The 23,421-nt window shown below is 47.0% G+C and overlaps 1 protein-coding gene across 3 annotated transcripts in view; it reads right to left on the bottom strand.

Annotated features, from left to right (window-relative positions):
• Positions 1–23,421, bottom strand: part of SMARCC1 (SWI/SNF related, matrix associated, actin dependent regulator of chromatin subfamily c member 1) — a 557,827-nt gene that overhangs the window by 147,173 nt on the left and 387,233 nt on the right. For all 3 annotated transcript variants that reach the window (XM_029588188.1, XM_029588187.1, XM_029588189.1), the window contains one exon: positions 6,947–7,005. In XM_029588188.1, the coding sequence (XP_029444048.1) occupies positions 6,947–7,005 (59 nt within the window). The remainder of the gene's footprint in view (positions 1–6,946; positions 7,006–23,421) is intronic.

Here is a 23,421-nt window from a genome sequence, read left to right as displayed (position 1 = left end):
CAAGATACGAGAGAACCAAGTCAAAAACCAAAGATCTTAACAAAAAAGCATCCAAGAAAGATTTAATTTGCCTAAGTTTCTTGAACCTCATATAACTGTTTCTTACCAAATACATAACATGTTGCTCCATACTCAATGTTGAATCTAACTGTACTCCTAAAGATCTCACCTCTTCCATTGGCAGAATCTCCACCCCCATCACTTTCAAAGGGCCTTCCACCTTTCTCACAGGACAAGCAGGATGGTTGTCCTCACAAATGGGTGACATCGAGGATGGAGCCCAACCACGGAAAACTTCTGTCAAAGTTTCAGGAACTTTGACTGGCCCCTACTGGGCATGCCCAGCACGGCACTAACCCTGCAGCCAGCAGGGGTCTCCCTTCAGTCTTCTTTTTTCCGCGCAGCAGTAGCCACGCGGTAGAAGAGCTCTTAACCACGTTCCTGACAGGAATTTCAAACTTTCAGTTTTGAAGAAAATTTGCCCCACAGGGGTCTCCCTTTGTCAAATTTTCGGTCCGCGGAACTTCGGTAAGTTTTTGCTGTTGTTTGGTCGACTTTCCGTCGAGTGTGGCCCTCGAGGCCTGTTGTCAGTCGACAGTCCCGCGGCTAAATTTTTGGCTCTTCGCCATGGCGTCGGGGTTTCGTCGGTGTCCGGACTGTACCCGAACTATGTCAATCACAGACGCTCATGGAGTCTGTGTTTTATGTTTGGGAAGCGAGCATGATGTTCTGACTTGCACAAAATGTGCTCTCATGACTCCAAAGGGTCGCAAAGCCAGAATGGAGAAGATGGGGCTCCTCTTCCATGCTCGTACCCCAACGCCATCGATTGCATCGACGTCATCGGAACCGGCACCGACGAGGTCTCATCATCATCGACAACCCTTCGGTGACTGTCCTCCTTCGGTGGCTTCCCGGCCATCGACTCAGATTCCTTCCCCTGATGCTCGAGGGGATCGAAAGGAGAAACATCGCCATCGACGTCATAAGTCTCGGCCTGTCGAGGAATCGACGTCATCGACCTCTGTACAGACCGAGCCACCGCCAAAAAAGCCTCGATCAGATGTGGCACCGTCCACTCCTGTTTCGCAGGCACCGAGGCAACCCTCACCCCCTCGGGGTTTGGGAGCCGCGACTCCACCGGTGACGGTGGTCCCTCCGGCTCAGCCTCAGCCTCCCTCTCCCGTCGAGCCGGGTCTTGTTACCCCCTGGTCTCCGGGCAGAACTGGACCGGCTGGTCCAGGAGGCCATCGACAAGGCGATGCAACAATTCCAACCTCCTCCGGCACCGACACCGGCACCGAGGGTGGAACCGACCACCGAGCCCATTGCAGCAGCACTAGCTCCGTTGCTAACCCGGATGGAAGCGCTCATGACAGCCCTTCCACCGGTGATACCTGCGTCACCGACACCGGCAAGACCGCTGTCACCGACAGGTTTTTCATCAAGTGGAGAAACACCGTATCGGATTCCCCGTTCGGGGATAGTTCCATCGGTGCCATGTCGTCCCTCGCCACCGACATTGTCTTCGGGGGCGATACGCACCTCTGCTCCACCGAGGTTTCCGATGCCGGCACCGATTCCATCGAGACCGACACCGATTCCTTCGGTGCCCATACCGGCACCGATATCAGCACCGATTCCATCGAGGATTTTCTCGATGCCCCCCGGTGACTCCAACTAATATTTCGGAGCCTCAACCTGGACCCTCAGGGGTTCAACCCCCTCGAGGTCCTGCAAGTCATCACCAAGATCCCTATGACACTTGGGGTGATGATACATCTACTGACACCGATGATTTGCCTTCACCACCCTCTCCTGCAGAGAGTAGAAAGCGTTCTCCACCTGAGGACCTCTCTTTCATAAATTTTGTGAAGGAAATGTCAGAGTTGGTTCCTTTCCAACTCCAATCTGAACAAGATGACAGGCACCAGATGATGGAATTGCTCCAATTCCTGGATGCCCCTAAAATCATCACTTCTATTCCCATTCATCAGGTTTTTCTAGACCTCCTTAAAAAGAATTGGGAATCTCCTGGCACTGTTTCCCTGGTCAACAAAAAAGCTGACTCTACATATCTTGTACAGTCAGCTCCTGGTTTTCAAAAACCTCAATTAGACATCATTCCGTAGTCGTAGAATCAGCTCAAAAGGAAGCTAAACGACTAAAGCCACACTCTTCCATGCCTCCTACTAAGGAAAACAAATTCCTAGATAATATAGATAGGAAGGTGTATCAAGGAGCTATGCTGATTTCCAGAATAGCTTCTTATCAGCTTTACATGACCCAATATAATAGGGTCCTCCTGAAACAGATGCAGGAATACACGGATGCCTTACCTGAACAATTCCAGCCACAGCTTCAATCCCTCCTAAATAAAGGATTTGAAGCTGGGAAGCACGAAGTAAGAACAGCCTATGATATCTTCGATGCTTCCACAAGAATTTCAGCCACAGCCATCTCAGCCAGACGCTGGGCTTGGCTTAAGTCATCTGACCTGCGACTAGAAGTTCAGGACAGGCTATCTGATTTACCCTGCCTAGGGGATAATTTGTTTGGCGAGCAAATTCAACAAATTGTTGCTGAATTAAAGGACCATCATGAGACACTTAAACAGCTCTCATCTATTCCTCCTGACTTGCCTTCTAAACAAACGTTTAGGAAGGACTCCAAAAAGTCTTTCTTCCGTCCACGGAAGTATTATCCCCCTTCAACCAAGTCTAGGCCTGCAAGGTCTTATCGTAAGACTCAACCTCGCCAGACACACAAACAAAAGCCAACAGCAGCTCCACCACCTGGCCCTGCGGCAGGTTTTTGACTTTCACCTGGAGAGCATTTACCAAACCCCTCTTCCAAATATACCAGTAGGAGGACGGCTGTGCCACTTCCTAGAAAGGTGGCAACACATTACCACAGATCAATGGGTAATAGCAATTATTGCACAGGGTTACCGCCTCAACTTCCAGTCTCTCCCTCCCGACTCCCCACCTCTGCAGGCGTGGAGACATACCGATCACTCTGCTCTTTTAGAGCAAGAAGTTTCTCTTCTCCTACTATCAAACGCTATAGAACCTGTTCCTCACTTACAACAAGGGCTAGGGTTCTACGCCAGGTACTTCCTGATCCCAAAAAAGTCAGGAGGACTTCGTCCAATCCTAGACCTATGGGCCCTCAACAAGTACCTTTACAAGGAGAAGTTCAAGATGGTAACCCTGGGCTCGCTGCTCCCTCTCCTACAAAGAGGGGATTGGTTATGCTCTCTAGACCTAAAAGACGCATATACTCACATTGCGATCACACAATCTCATCGCAAATACCTGCGCTTTCTGGTAGGCCGAAAGCGCTACCAATACAAAGTACTTCCTTTTGGCCTGGCATCTGCACCACGAGTCTTTACCAAATGTCTCGTAGTGGTAGCAGCATTCCTCAGACAGGAAGGTGTCCACGTCTACCCCTATCTGGACGATTGGTTAGTCAGGGCCCCAACCCAGCAGCTGGCTCGGTCCTTCCTGACTCTAACAATTCAAACCTTGCTTTCTCTAGGATTTCTAGTCAATTACGAGAAATCCTACTTAGTCCCATCTCAAACCTTATCCTTCATTGGGGCAGACTTGGACACCTTACAAGCAAAGGCCTACCTTCTTCATCAAAGAGCAATAGCTCTTGTGTCCCTAGCTCGCCAGCTGCAGTATCAACACACAGCCACTGCTCGCCAATTCCTCGTTCTCCTGGGACACATGGCCTCCTCAGTCCATGTGACTCCCATGGCTCGTCTCGCCATGAGAGTTACACAATGGACTCTAAGACAACAATGGGACTCAGGCTCTTCAGCCTCTGTCCTCCTTTGTTACAATCACACATGCACTCCGGCTGTCTCGTCTGGTGGACAAATCAATTCAACCTCCTACGGGGCTTGCCCTTTCTTCCACCAGATCCCCAGATAGTCCTCACCACCGACGCTTCCAACATCGGTTGGGGAGCTCATGTAAACACTCTACAAACTCAAGGAATCTGGTCACCAGAGGAAGCCAAACACCAGATAAATTTCCTGGAGCTGCGAGCAATTCGCTATGCTCTCAGGACTTTTCAAGATTGCCTGTCAAACCACGCAATCTTAATTCAGACAGACAACCAGGTGGCCATGTGGTACATAAACAAGCAGGGAGGCACAGGCTCCTTCCTTCTGTGTCAGGAAGCTGCGCAGATTTGGGTGGAAGCCCTCTCCCGCTCCATGTACCTCAAGGCCATCTACTTGCCGGGAGTAGACAATGTCTTGGCAGACCAGCTCAGCCGAGTCTTCCAACCACACGAGTGGTCACTCAATCCTCTGGTAGCGACCTCTCTGTTTCACAAGGGGGGTTATCCCCACATAGACCTCTTTGCGTCCCCTCAGAACCACAAAGTGGACAATTACTGCTCTCTCATTCAGAGCCAACACTCTCGGCCCAGGGATGCATTCTCCCTCACCTGGACAACAGGTCTGCTCTATGCATTCCCTCCACTTCCTCTTCTGTCGAGGACTCTCGTGAAGCTACGCCAGGACGGAGGAACCATGATCCTGATAGCACCGCAGTGGCCAAGCCAAGTGTGGTTTCCCATACTCCAGGATCTCTCCATTCCCAGGCACATTCCTCTGGGAAAGGACCCGCATCTGCTCACTCAAAACGACGGATGCCTCCTCCATCCCAACCTCCAAGCCTTGTCCCTGACGGCATGGATGTTGAAAGGTTAGTCCTTCAGCCATTTAACCTTTCGGAATCGGTTTCTCGTGTCCTGATAGCTTTGCGAAAGCCTTCAACAAGAAGATCTTACTCATACAAATGGAAAAGGTACACATCATGGTGCACTTCTCAGTCCCTTGATCCCCTTTCCTGTCCAATCTCTAAATTCTTGGACTATTTGTGGCATCTATCAGAATCAGGACTTAAAACCTCTTCTATTCGAATGCATGTCAGTGCGGTAGCCGCCTTCCATAAAGGTATCGGGGGTGTCCCTATTTCAGTACAACCCTTGGTAACACGCTTTCTTAAAGGCTTGCTCCATTTGAAGCCACCTTTACGTCCTTAGGACCTTAATCTGGTTCTTGGTCGTCTAATGAAACCACCTTTCGAACCTCTGCACTCCTGTGATCTTAAATATCTCACATGGAAAGTGCTATTCCTTTTAGCTATTACTTCAGCACGCAGGGTTAGTGAATTACAGGCCTTAGTTACCTATCCGCCTTACACTAAACTCCTGCAGGACCGGGCGGTACTCCGCACTCACCCTAAGTTTTTACCTAAGGTAGTTTCGGAGTTTCACATCAATCAATCCATCATACTACCTATCTTTTTTCCAAGGCCCCACTCCAACTCCGGGGAACAGACTCTGCATACCCTAGACTGTAAACGGGCTCTAGCCTTTTACCTAGACCGTACAGTTTCTCACAGAAAGAGCACTCAATTATTCGTCTCTTTCCATCCTAACAAGTTAGGACAACCTGTGGGTAAGCAGGCTCTTTCCTCCTGGCTGGCGGACTGCATTTCTTTTTGCTATCAGCAAGCTGGCATTCCTTTCCAAGACCGTGTCAAAGCACACTCTGTGAGGGCCTTGGCGACTTCAGTAGCACACCTTCGATCGGTGCCGCTTCCTGACATCTGCAAAGCTGCAACCTGGAGTTCCCTCCATACCTTTGCAACCCACTATTGTTTGGATAAAGCTGGAAGACAAGATTCCATCTTCGGCCAATCTGTCTTGCGAAACCTTTTTCCAACTTGATGTACCAACACCCTTCCACCTTCCCGGTAGGGTGCGGATGTCCTTTACCAAATTCCACCCCAGTTGTTGTGCCTGTTGCACGCCGTTGGGTACATTTGGTGCATGTCAGGACATCCTCAGCTCGGTACTCACCCATTTGTGAGGACAACCATCCTGCTTGTCCTGTGAGAAAGCAAATGTTGCTTACCTGATGTAACAGGTGTTCTCACAGGACAGCAGGATGTTAGTCCTCACGAAACCCGCCCGCCACCCCGCGGTGTTGGGTTCGTTTATTTTATTTTTCAGCACTGCCTGTAGCTATCAAAACAAGACTGAAGGGAGACCCCTGCTGGCTGCAGGGTTAGTGCCGTGCTGGGCATGCCCAGTAGGGGCCAGTCAAAGTTCCTGAAACTTTGACAGAAGTTTTCCGTGGTTGGGCTCCATCCTCGATGTCACCCATTTGTGAGGACTAACATCCTGCTGTCCTGTGAGAACACCTGTTACATCAGGTAAGCAACATTTGCTTTCCTTTTCCTAAAAACAAAACGTCTGTTTTCCTGGTATTTAAAACCAGGAAATTTTATTCTGATTTAACCAGGTTTTCAAGGAATCCAAACAATTTACTAATTTCTGATAACATTCAACTTGGTTCACTCTCAAAGGGACCAAAATTTGCACATCATCTGCATAAATGTATGGTAAAAAAAACCCAGCCCCCCAATTATTATTCTACAGCTACATATATTCCCAAACCAGGCCTCTGAATTCCAAAGAGGTTTCAGGATAGCCGCAATGAATAAGCATAGGATGAATTTACTGGGTCATAGGCAAATCTCTCTCATTCATATTCATCATGGATATTCTGAACCACGACAGACTGCAGGCTCCTGAGAACAGGTTTGGGAACTACTGCACCGAAAACTTCTTAGATTTCTAACACAAAGAATGAAAACAGTAATAGATTTACAGCAGCACACAGATGAATATTCAGTACTCAAATTTCACTAGATAGGTTTGCATTGTACTTTCAGGTTCCGTGATCTCAGAATACATTCTTTCAGAGGACTGCACCTTTCAGCAATTACTTTGTCTCTTCATATACTTCCTAATCTCCCTAAAAACCTATATAGAGAATGCACGTTAAGACTAGTTTTGTATGGAAACCCCTGGAATTTACCATTATTCATATCTGTTCAAAAGATTCTCTTACCTTTTCCTGAGGTGGTGTCTCTGTTTCAGTTTCCATTTTCTCTTCTTCTGCTCCATCAGCTATGTGAAAGCAAAACAAATCCAGTAAGTGATTTACAAGACTTACATGTTCTTACAATAATGGCTATGGTGATAGTGTCTGATTAAGTTAGCTATATGGGTAACAGAATTCCCCCCTCAGTCTTCTGAGTCATGTTTAACTGAGCATTATTTTAAAACTAATCTTATTTGTAAATTCCACAGACTAGAAAACAATTTTCTTCAACAATTTATTACTTTTGTGAGATATCAGTCAGGTTTTCTGTAGTCTTTCAGATCAGCCCATAGCAATAAGTTTAAAAATAATCTTAAAAAAGAAATGTGAAAGAATGAAAAATGAATTTGAAGGAGCAATCTTTCAGTCTAATTACATAACTAAAATTTGCTTGCTGTTATAAGATACAGTGTAAACTAATGTACCTTTCACATATTGTTTTAAAGGGAACCATAACTTCTATAGTTAACTTTAAATACTCGCGCCAGATGCAATACGAGGATTAGTGCATCCAATCGAGCGCACAGCTAATAGTGCTCATCAAATGCAAATTCCATGTAGTTGAGCGATGAGCTATTAGCTATTAGCCTGCAATGCCAAAAACTGCATGTGGCCAAGGTGCCCATTTTAATGTGGCAAATTTAATGCCTGCCAGCAAGCAGGTGTTAAAGCATGCTGCACTCAAGGGCTCATGAAAAAAAAAAAAAAATAAATCGTGCTTTAATTCCTATTAGTATTGTCGCGATACTAAATAGGAGGAACCACAGAAAGCAGCATTCCCAAATTATGGCCCGACTGAAGGAGTGAATAAATTAAGTGTCGGGCACAGCTCGACGCACAGCCACTCTCCTGGGCACCCGCCGAGGCAGAGTGCTAGGGATGCACAAATTATCCACCATGCATCCCTTTTAGCACGGCAGCTAATTTGTCTATTGCACTGAACACCTAGGAGAGATGGGTGTGCGTGCGTTCAAAAAACATCCACCCAATTTGGATGCATGTTTTTCACGCAATGATATTGCATCGGCTTATTAGAAAGTCCAAAAGATTCCCCATTCTGGAGTTAAGTTTAGTTTCAGTCCCTCTTTCAATGCATACTTTAAAGTGTGTAAGATATTTTCCCATGATGTTATCTATCCTGGAAAACTGGGAAAGACATTGATCACAGAATAGAGCACTGGCAAATTAGATGTAAGATAAAAGGCAAAGCAAGAGAGACTTATGGAGAGACTTGCCAAAGAAGCAAAAAAAAAGAAAAATCCAACTTTTTCAAGTACTTCAAAAACAAGTAAACTGCAAGGGAGTCAACTGCACCATTTTATCAGCAAAGTGGCAATTTACATGGTTTTGAAAACTGATCTCTAAATCATTGGTTCTCAACATTTTTTTGGCCAGGACACACATGCGTAACACACTGAACATGTGACCATCACGGGGCTAAATGTAAACATGCACTCTGCATCCACAGGAATCCCCTCAACCCCCAGCAATAAGTGCAGAGCAGATCTAGGGCTTTACCCTTTACAACTCGCTATACAAAAACGATATTCTGGTTCTGATGACATCCCAGTAAAAGCAAAACAAACTCCCTTTACTACCAGGCACAATAGCCTTCCTTATGAAAAGACAGTAATTTACCACTAATGCATATCCTATTGAGAAAACACAACAAATAAGATTGGTACAAATGCCTACATGCTAGCAAAATACCTCACCTCGGTCACACACCCAGAACTGACCTTCACGAAGTACAGAAAAACCACAAATTATAAATATGGAGACAGAAACTGGAATGGAAAACCAAAAAGGCCACTCTGCATGCAGTGGGTACCTGGAGAAATGGAAATAGAAATATAGCAAATGTTGCTTACCTGTAATAGGTGTTCTCACAGGACAGCAGGATTTTAGTCCTCACATATGGGTGACATCACAGGATGGAGCCCAATCACGGAACACTTTTGTCAAAGTTTCTAGAACTTTGACTGGCACCTACTGGGCATGCCCAGCATGGCACTAGCCCTGCATCCAGCAGGGGTCCCTCTTCAGTCTTGTTTAAAGCTACAGGAAGTGCCGAAAAATAAAATAAGAAAACGTAACGAACCCAACACCGTGGGACGGTGGGTGGTTTTCGTGATGACTAACATTCTGCTGACCTGTGAGAACACCTGTTACAGGTAAGCAACATTTGCTTTCTCATAGGACAAGCAGGATGGTAGTCCTCACATATGGGTGAGTACCGAGCTGAGGATGTCTGAGAAAAGCACCAAATGTACCCAAGATGTGCAATAGGCACAAGGACTGGGGTGGAATTTGGTAGAGGGCATCCTGAACCCTAACAGGTAGGTGGAAGGGTGGTGGTACATCAAGTTGTAAAAAGATTTTGCAAGACAGACTGGCCGAAGATGGAATCTTGTCTTCCGGCCTTGTCTAAGCAATAATGGGCTGTAAAGGTATGGAGAGAACTCCAGGTAACAGCCCTGCAAATGTCAGGAAGCGGCACCGAGCATAGGTGCGCTACTGAAGTCGCCATGGCCCTCACAGAGTGTGCTTTAACACGGTCTTGAAGCGGAATGCCTGCTTGCTGATAGCAAAAGGATATGCAGTCCGCCAACCAGGAGGAGAGAGTCCGCTTACCCACAGGATGCCCCAATTTGATGGAATGGAAAGAGACAATCAATTGAGTGCTTTTCCTGTGGGCAGCTGTACGGTCTAGATAGAACGCTAGAGCCCGTTTGCAGTCAAGGGTATGCAGAGCCTGTTTCTCCTGGATTGGAGTGAGGCCTGGGAAAGAAGGTAGGTAGTATAATGGAATGTCTAATGTGAAACTCCAATACTACCTTAGGTAAGAACTTAGGGTGAGTGCGGAGTACTGCCCGGTCCTGCAGAAGTATAGTGTAAGGCGGATAGGTAACTAGGGCCTGTAACTCACTAACTCTGCAAGCAGATGTGATTGTCAAAAGAAAAATCAATTTCCATGTGAGATGGTGAAGATCACAGGATTGGAGAGGCTCAAATGGTGGTTTAATGAGCAGACCCAAAACCAGATTGAGGTCCCAAGAAGGGGCCGGAGGGCATAGTGGAGACTTGAGGTGAAGCAAGCCTTTCAGAAAATGTGTTACAAGGGGTTGTACTGAAATAGGAACATCCGACACTTTTATGGAAGGCGGCCACCGCACTGACATGCATTCTGATGGAGGAAGTTTTTAGACCTGATTCTGACAAGTGCCAGAGATAGTCTAGAAACTTCATGGTGGAACAGGTAAAGGGATCAAGGGATTGAGAAGAACACCATGACTTAAACTTGTTCCATTTGTATAGGTAAGACTTTCTCGTGGAAGGCTTCCATGAAGCAATCAGGATACAGGAAACTGGCTCCGAAAGGTTAAGTGGCTGAAGAATTAACCTTTCAACATCCAGGCCGTCAGGGACAAAGCTTGAAGATTGGAGTGGCCTAGGCACCTGCCGTTCTGAGTGATCAGAAGCGGGTCCATTCCCAAGGGAATGTGCCTGCGAATGGAGAGATCCTGCAGTATTGGATACCACACTTGGCGAGGCCAGTGAGGTGCTATCAGGATCATGCATCCTTTTGTCCTGACTTAACTTCACGAGAGTCTTCGAGAGAAGTGGAGGGAATTTATTTATTTAACATTTTTTATATACAGACAGCCGTTTGCACATCGTTATCGGTGTACATTTAACTCAGAACTAACAGGCGGTGCCTTTACATGGAACGGAAACTAAAATTAAAAGTTAAATGGGTATTACAACAGATAAAGTAAACAAATTAATAGTAATTGAGAAATAATGTACAATATATTTACATGAGAGTCAACAGTCATATGGACAAATGGTTTTCATACATCAAGTGGTGGGAGTAGAGGGAAGGTAGGCTTGTTGAAAAAGCAATGTTTTTAGTTTCTTTTTGAATTTTGGGGTGGATGTTTCTGTGCGGAGATCTGGAGGGAGGGAGTTCCAAAGAGGAATGCATATAGGAGACCGGTTGCCCATGAGAGGGAGAACGCATCTCTTGGCTGTGAGTGTTGGCTGCGAGTGAGAGAGCAAAAGTTCTCTACCTTGCAGTTTTGAGGTGACGCAAAGAGGTCAATGCGAGGATGACCCCAAAGTTGGAATATTGCGTCCGCTACTGAGGGGTTGAGGGACCACTCGTGCGGATGAAAAGCGTGACTTAGGTTGTCCGCCAACACATTGTCCACTCCTGGCAAATAGGTGGCCCTGAGGTACATCGAGTGGGAGAGGGCCTCCGCCCATATCTGCACAGTTTCCTGACACAGTAGGAAGGAACCCGTCCCTCCCTGTTTGTTGATGTACCACATGGCTACCTGATTGTCCGTCTGAATCAGGATGACCTGATTGGAAAGGCGATCCTGAAATACCCTGAGAGCATATCTGATTGCTCGAAGCTCCAGGAAATTGATTTGGTGTTTGGCTTCCTCTGGAGACCAAGTTCCTTGTGTTTGCAAATTGGCCACATGGGCTCCCCAGCCGAGGTTGGAAGCATCGGTGGTGAGAATTATTTGAGGCTCTGGAGCCTGGAAGGGCAGGCCTTGGAGGAGATTGATCTGATTTTTCCATCAGGCTAGAGACTGACAGATTGAGTCGGTGATGTGGACAGTGGTTGATAGAGGTGGGACGGACTGAGTCCATTGTGACCTTAGAGTCCACTGCATGACTCTCAGGGCCAAGCGGGCCATTGGGGTAAGCTGTACTGAGGACGCTATGTGTCCTAGTAGGATGAGGAAGTGGCGTGCAGTCGTGCGTTGCTGAGACTGTAGCTGGTGTGCGAGGGAGATGAGAATGAGAGCTCGCTGTTGAGGCAGAAATGCCTTTGCCTGCAAGGTGTCCAAGTCTGCCCCTATGAATGATAAAGTTTGAGAAGGGACTAAGCAGGATTTTGCGTAGTTGACAAGAAATCCTAGCAAAATCAGAGTGTGTAAAGTAAGACGTAGGGACGACAGAGCAGCTTGCTGAGTGGGAGCCCTGATCAACCAATCGTCTAGATAGGGGCAGATGTGAACACCTTGAGTCCTGAGGAAGGCTGCTACTACTACGAGGCACTTGGTGAAGACTCATGGTGCAGATGCCAGGCCGAATGGGAGCACTCTGTATTGATAGTGGTTGTGGCCTACTAGAAATCTCAGGACCTGCGGTAAGATGGATTTATTGCAATGTGCGTGTACGCATCTTGGAGATCGAGAGAGCAGAGCCAGTCTCCTCTTTGCAGAAGAGGAAGGAGGGAACCCAAGGTTACCATCTTGAACTTTTCTCGTTGGAGGTACTTGTTGAGGGCACGTAGGTCCAGAATTGGACAAACGCCTCCCGAATTTTTGGGGATTAGAAAGTACTGGGAATAGAATCCTAGGCCTTGTTGAGAGTAAGGTACTGGTTCTATTGCTCTGGACTGGAGGGAGACCTCCTGCTCCAGGAGTAGTGAGAAGTCGGATGTTCTCCATGCCGGTAGAGGTGGGGAGTCCGGTGGAATGGAGAGAAAGTTCAGGCGATAACCTTGAGAGATTATGGTAAGGACCCACTGGTCTGAGGTGAATGTGTGCCACCTGTGGTTGAAATGTCACAATCGACCTCCCACTGGTATCTGAGGCAGTGGAAACTGGCTGCTGCTCTCTATGCAGGAGTCAAAAACCGGAAGCAGGGCCCGGCTGAGGAGCTGCTTGCAACTTTTGTTTACGAGGTTGACGAGATTGGGCCTTTTGGAAAGGTCTGGTGGAACGAGTCCTAGACTGCGGTGGATAGGACCTTCTTTGTACGGAAGAATGACTTTTTAGTATCCTTCCTGAAAGGCTGTTTGGAGGAATACTCAGAGGGCATCAGAGAGAGCTGGCGAAGGGTCTCATGATGGTCCTTGAGTTCCGCCACCGTCCGCTGAGTCTGTTCCCCAAACAGATTGTCTCCTATGCAGGGCAGATCAGATAATCTGTCTTGTACTTCAGGGTGCAAGTCCGAAGACTTAAGCCAGGCCCATCTTCTTTCCGAAATAGCAGTTGCAAATACCCTGTAAGCGGTGTCAAAGATATCATAAGAAGATCTTATTGCATGCTTCCCTGCCTCAAAACCCTTGTGTACTAGGGTTAGAAGTTGTTCTTGGAATTGCTGAGGCAGGGACTCTGCAAAGTCCTGTATCTGCTTGAATAAGACCTTGTTGTACTGGGTCATATATAGCTGGTAGGAGGCGATCCGAGAGATAAGCATTGATCTCTGGAAGACACACCGGCCAATGGCATCCAGGAATTTCTATTCCTTACCTGGGAGAAAGGAAGAGTGGGGTTTTGATCTTTTTGCCCTTTTTTGGGCAGATTCTACCACCATAGATTGGTGATCCAGCTGAGGTTTCTGGAATCCTGGGGCTGACTGGACCAAAAAAGTGGTATCATTTTCATAGTTGGTGATTCATCTACAACTTTTCTGTTGACTGGAGCAACAGAATCAGGGTGTTCCCAGTTCTTTTTGAGGAGATCCAAAAGAACCTGGTGAATAGGGATGGAGGTTATTTCCTTGGGAGCATCCAGGAATTTTAAGAGCTCCACCATTCGATGTCTGTCATCTTGTTCAGTCTGCAATTGGAAGGGAACCAATTCAGACATTTCCTTCACAAAATTTATGAAGGATAGGTCCTCTGGGGGAGAACGCTTCCTGCTTTCAGTAGGAGAAGGCGGCGATGGCAAGTCATCAGTGTCTTGAGAAGAATCGTCGGTCCAGGTGTCATAGGGATCAGGACCTGCCCTCTAGGAGCCTGAGAAGGACGGGACGATGGTATTCCTGAAGGTCCTGGTCTAAGTTCTGAAGGCATCGAGGGAAGTGCTAGAGGCACCGATGAAGGCATTGAGGGCATCGATGGATGGATTCGTGGTGCTGATGGGCGCATCTGCATCGATGGTTGCGGCATTGGAAGAACTCCCGATGGAGGAATGCAGAACGGTGTTTCCCCTCCCGATGACAGGGTAAGCGGGGAAGGCACTGGAGCCATCAGCGACCCAGGATCCATCGGTGGAAAAGCGGCTGTAAGCGCTTCTATCTTCGAGAGCAGCGGTGCCATTGCTGCCGGAATCGGATCGGTGGTCGGTTCCACAGTCATGTCGACTGTGGAACCGACCACCGATCCGGTTTCGGTGGCGGAGGGACCATCGATTCGGTTTCGGTGGCGGAGGGACTTGAAGTCTGTGCATCGCCTTATCGATGGCCTCCTGAACCGTCTGGTCTAGTTTTTCATGGAGACTTGGAGCAAGCAGCCCCGGCTCCGGAAGGGAAGAAGGAGGCAGAGGCATAGCCGGAGGGACCACCATTAAAGGCGGAGTCGCGGCTCCCGATACCCGTCTGGGTGAGGGGTGCTTCGGTGACTCGGTCGCAGAAAGGATCGGTGCCTTTTCTGGATGGGGTTTCTTTGATGGCGGCTTGGACGATGGTGAGGTTGAAGATTTTTCTTCCTCGATGGTGCGAGACTTGCGGTGTCAATGCCGATGTTTCTCTCTATGATCCCCTCGGTCCTGAGGGGGAGTAGAGTTAGTTGAAGGCCGAGAAGTCGTCGACGGTCACCAGCCGGTGGCCGATACTGGTGCGAAGTGGACAGTGCCGGTTCAGACGACATCGATGCAATAGACTGTGTCGGAGTTTGAGAATGGAAGAGAAGTTCCATTTTCTCCATTCTGGCCTTGTGATCTTTTGGTGTCATTAAGGCACATTTGGTGCAAATCAGGGCATCATGCTTGCACCCGAGACACATTACACAGACTTTATGCGGGTCTGTAATGGACATGGTACGAGTACAGTCCGGGCACCGAAGGAACCCTGACGCCATGGCCTTTGAAAAATTTAGCCGCGGTACGGTCGACGGCCAGTAGACCACGAGGGCCAAACTCGATGGGAATCGATCAAAACCGGGTAAAAAACTTACCGGAGTACCGCGGAGTCAAAAATTCGAAGGAGGGACCCCTGTGGGGTATGAAAGTTTTTAGTAATTCCGTGAGGAAAATTCCTGTCAGGAATCTCTGTGGAGCTCCTTAACCCGCGTGGCTACTGCTGTGCGGAAAAAGAAGACTGAAGAGGGACCCCTGCTGGCTGCAGGTTTAGTGCCATGCTGGGTATGCCCGGTAGTTGCCAGTCAAAGTTCTGGAAACTTTGACAAAAGTGTTCCGTGATTGGGATCCATCCTGTAATATCACCCATATGTGAGGCCTACCATCCTGCTTGTCCTGTGGGAAAGCACATAACAGACTCTCAGGATTTGCAATAATGCACACAAACTAACCCACACAAAGTTACACCTGTATTATGGAACACACTCAAACAGTAACAACCCTATCTAAGAAATACAACTATTAAACCAGGCTCTAAACACTAATACATTTCTTATTGGGAAAACAGAATAAGCCAAGCTGCTATAGAGCCCCACACAGAAATAATTGTAAAGCTATACTAAAAACGTTACAAAACTGCTGAACAGAATAATATCCAACAATTAAATACTCATAAAAATTAAAACATGTCCAAATATCAATAAAATATTTCAAAACAGCAGACATCGCATAATACCCAATAATTAAAATGGCAGTCAATAAATTTAAAAAGCCACCTTTACTTACCCTCTCCAGCAACTCTCCTACTTCTTTCCCTTCCAGGCCAATAGCACTCACCAGAAGCAACAGTGGCTGAAGCTCTGTCCTCACAGTCCTCTTCCTTAGCGCCCATAACCAGTCACTCACACACACACACCTCCCCAATTAGACTCCACGACCAGTCTCGGTCTCTCTCATCTTCCTGACCACTCTCTCTCTCACATACAGGTCGATACAGTAAGGCCGCGTTAGAAAGAGTGCGGCAGTGCCGGGCGCACCCTCCTTCGCCGCACGCACAGTCCTGCTCACATACCGCTCGATACTCTATTTAAACTGCTTGCAAATGCAAGCCGCGTCTGCGAAGCGTTAGGTCCGCGCAACCCATTTTACTGTATAGGCGCTTAATACAGCTCCTATACAGTATCCTGGGTGCGCTGGTACCTGTCATTTCAAATGTCATTTCAACTGACATTTGAAATGACAGGTACCAGGAAGTGGATGGTTCCCCCCCTCCCGAAGCAAGGCGCAGAGCGAAAATTAAAACAAAAGGGAATAAAGTGTAAAAAAAGTAAACTTAGTGGCGGGAGCCGGCGAGCGCGCGTTCGAGGCGGGAGCGAGTTCGAGGCGTGCTGTCATCAAGACGGGAGCCGGCGGGCGGGCGTGCTGTCATCGAGGCGGGCGGCGGCGGGAGCGCGTTCATCCAGGCGGCGGCGGGAGCCGGTGGGCGCGCGTTCATCCAGGCGGTGGCGGCGGGACCCGGTGGGCGGGCGTGCGTTCATCCAGGCGGAGGGAGCCGGCGGCGCAAACGGCCTCCAGCAGCCCCCGCCGGCAGTGAATGAATGCACGCCTGTGTACGCCCGTGCAATTTCGGCGCTCAAGGCCTGACGTCACGACGTTTGACGTCACGGCATGTGACGTCGGCGTTCTCTAATGCCCTGCCTTGAGCGCCGAAATTGCACGGGCATACACAGGCGTGCATTCATTCACTGCCGGCGGGGGCTGCTGGAGGCCGCTTTCGCCGCCGGCTCCCTCCGCCTGGATGAACGCACTCCCGCCGCCGCCTGGATGAACGCGCTCCCGCCGCCGCCTGGATGAACGCGCGCCCGCTGGCTCCCACCGTTGCCGCCTGGATAAACGTGCGCCCAAGGCTCCCACTGCCGCCTGGATGAACGCGCCGCCGCCTGGATGAACACGCGCCCACCCGCCCGCCGGCTCCCGCCTCAATGACAGCATGCCCGCCCGCCGGCGTGGAGATGGGGGATTCGGAAAGTGACATCCAAGGTATTTATACCCATTTTAGGTTTTTAGGTTTTCTTTTGTGGGAAAGTTTGCTGTCCACCCTTAACCCTTGCCTTTAACGCAGGGGTATGGATAGGCGGTAAGTTAGCAGGTTAAACGCGGGGCAAAATGGCAGGGTAAAATAGCGATAGTCGGGGCGCGTGTTACTGTATGGGAGGGAATAGCTAATTCGCTCGTTTACATCTGATATACATGCCGCGTGCGGAAGGGGTTACCTGGGGATTTAAAGAGGCGGTAAGAATCGGTTAAAGGGGATAGTGTGTCGCAGGAAGGTCTAACGTGGGCGGAAAGTGAGTAGAAAGCAGGTTAGGAGCAGGGGAACAGTGGCCGCACTTTACAGTATTGAGCAGACAGAAACACACCACCTCCCTGACCAGTCTCTCTCTCAATCACACACATGATCTCTTATATACAAGCTCTCAATCACACACAAATGCTCTCACACAAACAGTCTAACTTCAGTTAGTCAGCCAGAGTGACTCACTGCTCTCTTGATTAACAAATGTTGGTACCTAATCAAACCAAATCACACTACCTTAACACCTTTCCAAGGTGAGTAACTGAATTTTTTTAACTTTTTTACTTAGGTATTCACTGCTCCTAGCTTATTTTTAGCTTTTGACTACCTTTTTTTTTGTTTTGTTTTTAATATACAAACACTAACTTCTGCGTATTAGCTGCCTGACTATTTAAAAATACAAATAGTCTAACTTCTGTTTATTCGCTGCCTTACTATTCAAAGCACAAACACACAAATACACTAAATAATATTCCCAAATAGTTAACTTCGCCCCAATACTTTTCCTCAGTGATGATTAATGATTACTTTTAAAAAAGAAAATTTCCCGAGCAAAAACTTACTGATTTCTTTCAGCCACCAGCAAGGTGATCCTCTCCTCTCAGTGCTCCCTGGTTAAAGTAGTCTCCATCCTTTTGAAAAAGTTCTCCCCCTTTCCCCAAAAATTTGCCCAATTCCTAACAAAATTAAAGCCCTCTTCTCTGCACTATTGTCTTAACCATGCATTGAGACTCCAGCACTCTGCCTATCTCTGGGGTCCTGCATGTGAACAGGGAGCATGTCCGAGAATGATATCCTAGAGGTTCTGGATTTCAATTTTATACCTAAAAGCTTAAATTTGGTTTCCAGAACCTTCCTCTCACATCTTTCTATGTACAACGACAACCAGCTCTTCCCCAGAACTGTTTAAACCCATGTCTAGGCGACCTCTGAGGTCCTCCACCTTCACACCAGGCAGGTAAGCTACCAAGTGATCCACACGTCCACCAGCCACCCATCCCCATCTACACTCCTGAAGACAGAATCACCAACAATGATGGCAGACCTAACCATTCCCTTATGGGCACAATCCCTTGGAGACTCATCCTTGATGTGCAAGGTTAATGCAGGTCCTAGCCACTTGATCTCTGTCCAGGTGACCTTGCTCCTCCAAGGCAGCACACGGGCTGCCAGACTGGAGTTGGGACTTGGCTATGTCCCTGAAGGTCTCCTCTATACCTGTCTGCTACTCTAGCCTCCAGTGATCGTACTCATTCTCTGACAGCCAGGTGCTCTTTGCACCGGTGCACACAATCTCTCACCAAGTGGCAGATAATCATACATGTGGCCCTCAGTGCAAAAGACTAGAAAGCCTCTATCTCATTGCTGGACTCTGTCTGCATCTTAATATTATGTGTTCTTATTTAATTTAGTTTGCTAAGGGAGTAGGGATGTGTGAACGCAAGTTCTTAAAATGTATGCGGTATATTTAATGTTAATTTGGCAATTACCTGTATGCATACAATAATTCATCTATTGATAAGGGCTGGATCACTCACTGAATTCGATACATCCCCAACTGATTTTTGGTGTGAAAATCTCTCATCCTCAAATGGAATAGAGTGTCTATAAATCAAAGAATGTGCTTAGGAGTAGGTGGGAGACAAAGAATGACTCTTAAATTTACCTATAACCCCATCCCGGGGAGCTGACTGCATTCTGATGCGGCTGTAAAAAAATCTGCTAGTCTCTTCATGGCTGGATCACTCAGGCAGAAGCATGCTTAGGAGGGGGCAAGGAGGGGTCAGCCCGGGGTGGCAACAGGGGAAAGGGTGCCAATGCTGCTGGCATTAAGGTCTAGTGGCGGCGCGGAACAGTGACGTGATGGGGGAAACCCCACCAGCAAAAGCAAGGAGTTGCAGTACTAGAGGCCAACAGAGCCGCCGGCAATTCCTGGAGCTGGTGCGGCTCAGCTTTGCTGCTGGCACTCCGGGAGCCGGCGACAGAAGAACAGACCCAGAGGTGCTGCCAGCGGATGAAGAAGGGAGAGACTAGCCCTGTGAGAGTAAGTGCCAGTGTATGAGAAAGAGTGTACATGTATGAGAGGGTGTTTGGGTGTGGATGTGTGTATCAGATGGTGAGTGTATGGAAGAGGGAGTGGGGGTGAGAGGTGAGAGAGAGGAAGCATGTGCGTGTGTGAGACAGGAATCCTGTGTGAGAGATAAAGAGGAAGCGTGTGTATGTGAGAGAGATGGAGGGAAACGTGTGTCTGTCTCTTTTACACACACACCAAGCGTGCATGTGTGTGAGAGACAGCGGGAGCATATTTTGTTTGTGTCTCTGTGTGTGTGTACCCCTAGTTCACGACAATCTCAGGGTGACAGGTGTGGAGAGTGGGGGGATTTTTAATTAAAATCTTTTCTTTTAATTACTGGGAATTATTTGATGTCTGTTTTGAAATATTTCATCGATGTTTGGGAAATTTTTAAAAATGTGTGCAGGAGCTTCTAATTATTATTATTCTATTCATCAGCTGTTTTGAAATGTATATTTTTCAGTATGGTTTTACTATTCTGATTTATATTTCTTGATTGTATTGTTTTGAGGAATACTGATTTTCTGCTTTTCCAGTTTTTGTCTGCATGTATGAAAGAGAGCTAGAGAGAGAGAGGAAGCGTTGTGTGTGTGTATGTGTGTTATTGTGTGAGATTGACACAGAGGAAGCATGTGTGTAAGAGAGATGGAGGAAGCAAATCTGTGTGAGAGGTATAGAGAAAGTGCATGTGCGTGTCTCTCATATACACACGTTCCATCTGTCTCTCACTGTATGTGTATGTCTGTCCCGAGTCTACAACAATCTTAGGATGACACATATGGAGAGTGGGAGATTTTTAAAATCCTTATTAGTTTTAATTACTGGGTGTTTTTTGATGTATCTGCTGTATCACGCATATCCAGCATAACTTCAACGGCAGGGGAGAAGAAAAAAGGATTCACACTCACAAAGCGGGGAGTAGCTGGCTTGTCACGGCGGTTACTACCCCAAACCAAATGTGCCTGATACTTCACTTTCGATGCATATCCAGCATAGCTCTCTGCTTCAACGGCAGGGGAGAAGAAAAAAACTGATACCTCACGCATATCCAGCATAGCTCCCTGCTTCAACGGCAGGGGAGAAGATAAACAACCTATAAGGGCTGTATAACATAATCTGGGTAAAAACAAATAAGCATGGGTGTAGCTTGCTTATTGCGGCGGTTACTACTCCTACTACCTCTAACTAATCAAGCTAGATATTTCACTTGGATGCAGCTCCTCCACCGCTCTCTACATTAATGGCGGGGGTGGAAGGGAATTAGAACCAAGAGCTAAGAGAAACAGATAAGTATGGGAGAAGAAATGAGGGAAGCTTGCTGGGCAGACTGGATGGGCCATTTGGTCTTCTTCTGCCGTCATTTCTATGTTTCTATGTTTTGAAATTTTTTCGATGTTTAGGAAATTTTAAAATTATATACTGGAGGAGGTTTGCCAAAGAAGTATCCGCCCCAGGTGCCAAATACTCAAGGTACGCCTCTGTACTCAGGCTAGCTAGCTTTTGCAAAGACTCTTTCCCCCAGGGTTCGGGTTCTTTATTGGTGGGAGGAAAAGACATCATTCAGGGCCCAGAGTGACAGGAGTGACTTATTGTACCTTCCTTTCCCTGGGAGAGGAGCGATTATCTTTCTTATGTGCTGTGCCATATAATACACTGGAACCACTGATGTAGTATCCAAAAATAAAGTCTTTACTGATGGGTAATTGGGTGAAATACGGCACAATAAACTCAGCCCTCAGCACCACAGCTTTACTCTTTGCTTACAGTCTTTTACCTCTTTCTTTGCATGGGTCTACACAGAGTCACAATTCTCTTTCTCTCCAGGATTGAAGACTCCTGGATGGGTGTCCTCAGTGCTCTCAAATGGCTCTTACTCAATGTTAGTTGACAGTTCTGCTCTTTTTTCTCAGTTGAATCCCTGATGAGAGGGATCCCCTCAGGAGCAAGCAGCTCCAGATGTTCCTTGGAAGGGAAGGAAGAGGGGCATCCAAAATTTTCTCCCTGATCCTCTCAACAAAATTCTTCTCCCCAAAGAATGGAGGCAAAACATCTGAAAGGCCTTGACTTTGGGTCACCACCAATCCTCTGTTTTTACTAAGGGTGCAGAAGGGCAGATCTTTCCTAGCCTGGGACTTCGAAAGAGATTGTTCCCAGTATCCTCCCTTGCCAGACTTCTTACAAATTAAAATCTCTGAAAAATACCAAACACACATCTGGGATATAGTCCTTACCTACCAGGGAGTGGATAGGCAGGGCAGATCCCCGACCTGACTCTCGGACTCCAAGCAGAGTTTGAGTTCTAAGAGCAGGCCCCAACAATCCAACTCAGAAAAAGTTCCACACACCACTAACTCCAAAAGTAACTCTCACTGCCCTGAGAGCTCTTTTATTAACTACCAGGAGGGTGGCCATCCCAGCACCCTCAAAGGGAGGGCTGTACCTAATGGTTCTTTCCCTCAATACTTCACTCTAATCTATCCCTAGCAAAATGGAGTTTACCCAGGGCACTACTAGTAATGCGCCAATAGGGGCCATTACATACCTATCTTTCCTTTCTTTTTCTCAGGCAAACACTTAAAAGTTTGTGGGAGAGTGAAATTGTGGGGTAAATTAATCTTTAGTTTGCATTCTTAATTAAAAAGGAAGGTAGGTAAGTTTTAAGTCCCAAAATTAGCCAGTAAAACAATACTCACCAATTCTCTCCAGCCACCAGAAAAATCTTCTGCTCTCAATGTGCTCTCAGAATTAAGGACTCCTAAGCTCTTTCTCTGCTACATATTTTGTGCTTCAAAGGCAAATTACTATTAAATCCCTTTGATGATACTTCAGTTTGCCAACATAACCTTGTACTACTGTTCCTATTTAACAACTATCATCTATTCAAATCAATCACAATTCTCTCTCACCTTATTCAACACAGGCAAACACACTTAAAAATCACCTAGGTAATTTTTTTTTTTTACTCAATGCATAATTAAACTCTGGAATTCACTACTGAAGGATGTGGTAAAGTTGTTAGTATAGCTGGGATTAAAAAAAAGGTTTGGACAAGTTCCTGGAGGAAAAGTCCATAAACCATTAAGGTGGCCTTGGGGAAATTCACTGCTTATCCCTGGAATAAGCAGCATAGAATCTACTGACCTTTTGGGATCTTGCCAGATACTTGTGACCTGGATTGGGCACTATTGGAAACAGGACACTGGGCTTGAAGGACCTTTGGTCTGATCTAGTATAGCAAGTCTTATGTATTTTCTTTTTATCAGACATACACACTTAAAAATGACCTACCTTTCCTTTTTAATTAAGCACACAAACTAAAGATTAATTTTCCCCACAATTTTACTCTCCCACAAACTTTAAGTCCCAAATTATCCAGTAAAGCAAACTCACTGATTCTCTTCAGCTATCAGCAAAGTCTTCTGCTCTCATTGCTCCCTCCAGATTGGAAGAGTAATAGTTTTAGACACAGATATACCCTTTCCTTTTATCAAAGGTAACCAAGGAGACCATTTTCAACAAGACTCAAAGAAACATTCTATAAGGCTTGAGGGCCCAGCTCCCTCCTACCTTTTCCCATGCTTTGTTGTGTATCTCACTCATTCAGGCTCCACTAGACCCTCACTACCCTCTCCTTTGTTTGGGCTGTGCAGGCGAAGGCCAATGCAGGCTCATCTCTTCTAGCCTGGGTGGGCCAGTGTTGGCTCTCCCAATTCTCTTCCAGTCTGCATACGCCAGCCTGCCATTGCTCATTTCTCATTTCCAGTTGACAGGACTCTATTCCTTCCTTCCTTTTGGCCTATACAGGTCTCATCTGTAGTTAGTATTGCTGCTTTCTGGTTCCCACACCTAAATTTTGAGAGGAAAATCAGAACTCTTTATAAATGCTATGTGGACCATCATTTGGCTTTTTTAACTCAGTGGCTACATTCTTGCTACCATCCCATAAAGGCCAAGTTTGTGGAGATAGAGCAGCTTTTAAACTAGAACAAGGGGAAAAGCCGACAGTCACTCAGCAGTGCATGGTTCGGAGAAATGTATCCTTGAAGGATACTAATGAAATAGGAGAGTTAGGGCATCCCAACAGAGAGGATCCATTAAAAGCCAACATAGTCCATGTGCCTATATGTAAAAAATCACCGAAGCTAATGATTTCCGAATTATCCCTAACAACTGAAAAGCAGGTTGT

This window comes from Rhinatrema bivittatum, chromosome 2, assembly GCF_901001135.1.
Source record: "Rhinatrema bivittatum chromosome 2, aRhiBiv1.1, whole genome shotgun sequence".
Lineage (NCBI taxonomy): Eukaryota > Metazoa > Chordata > Amphibia > Gymnophiona > Rhinatrematidae > Rhinatrema > Rhinatrema bivittatum.
The sequence above is the reverse complement of the archived record's forward strand: the minus strand, read 5'-3'. Positions and strand labels throughout refer to the sequence as shown.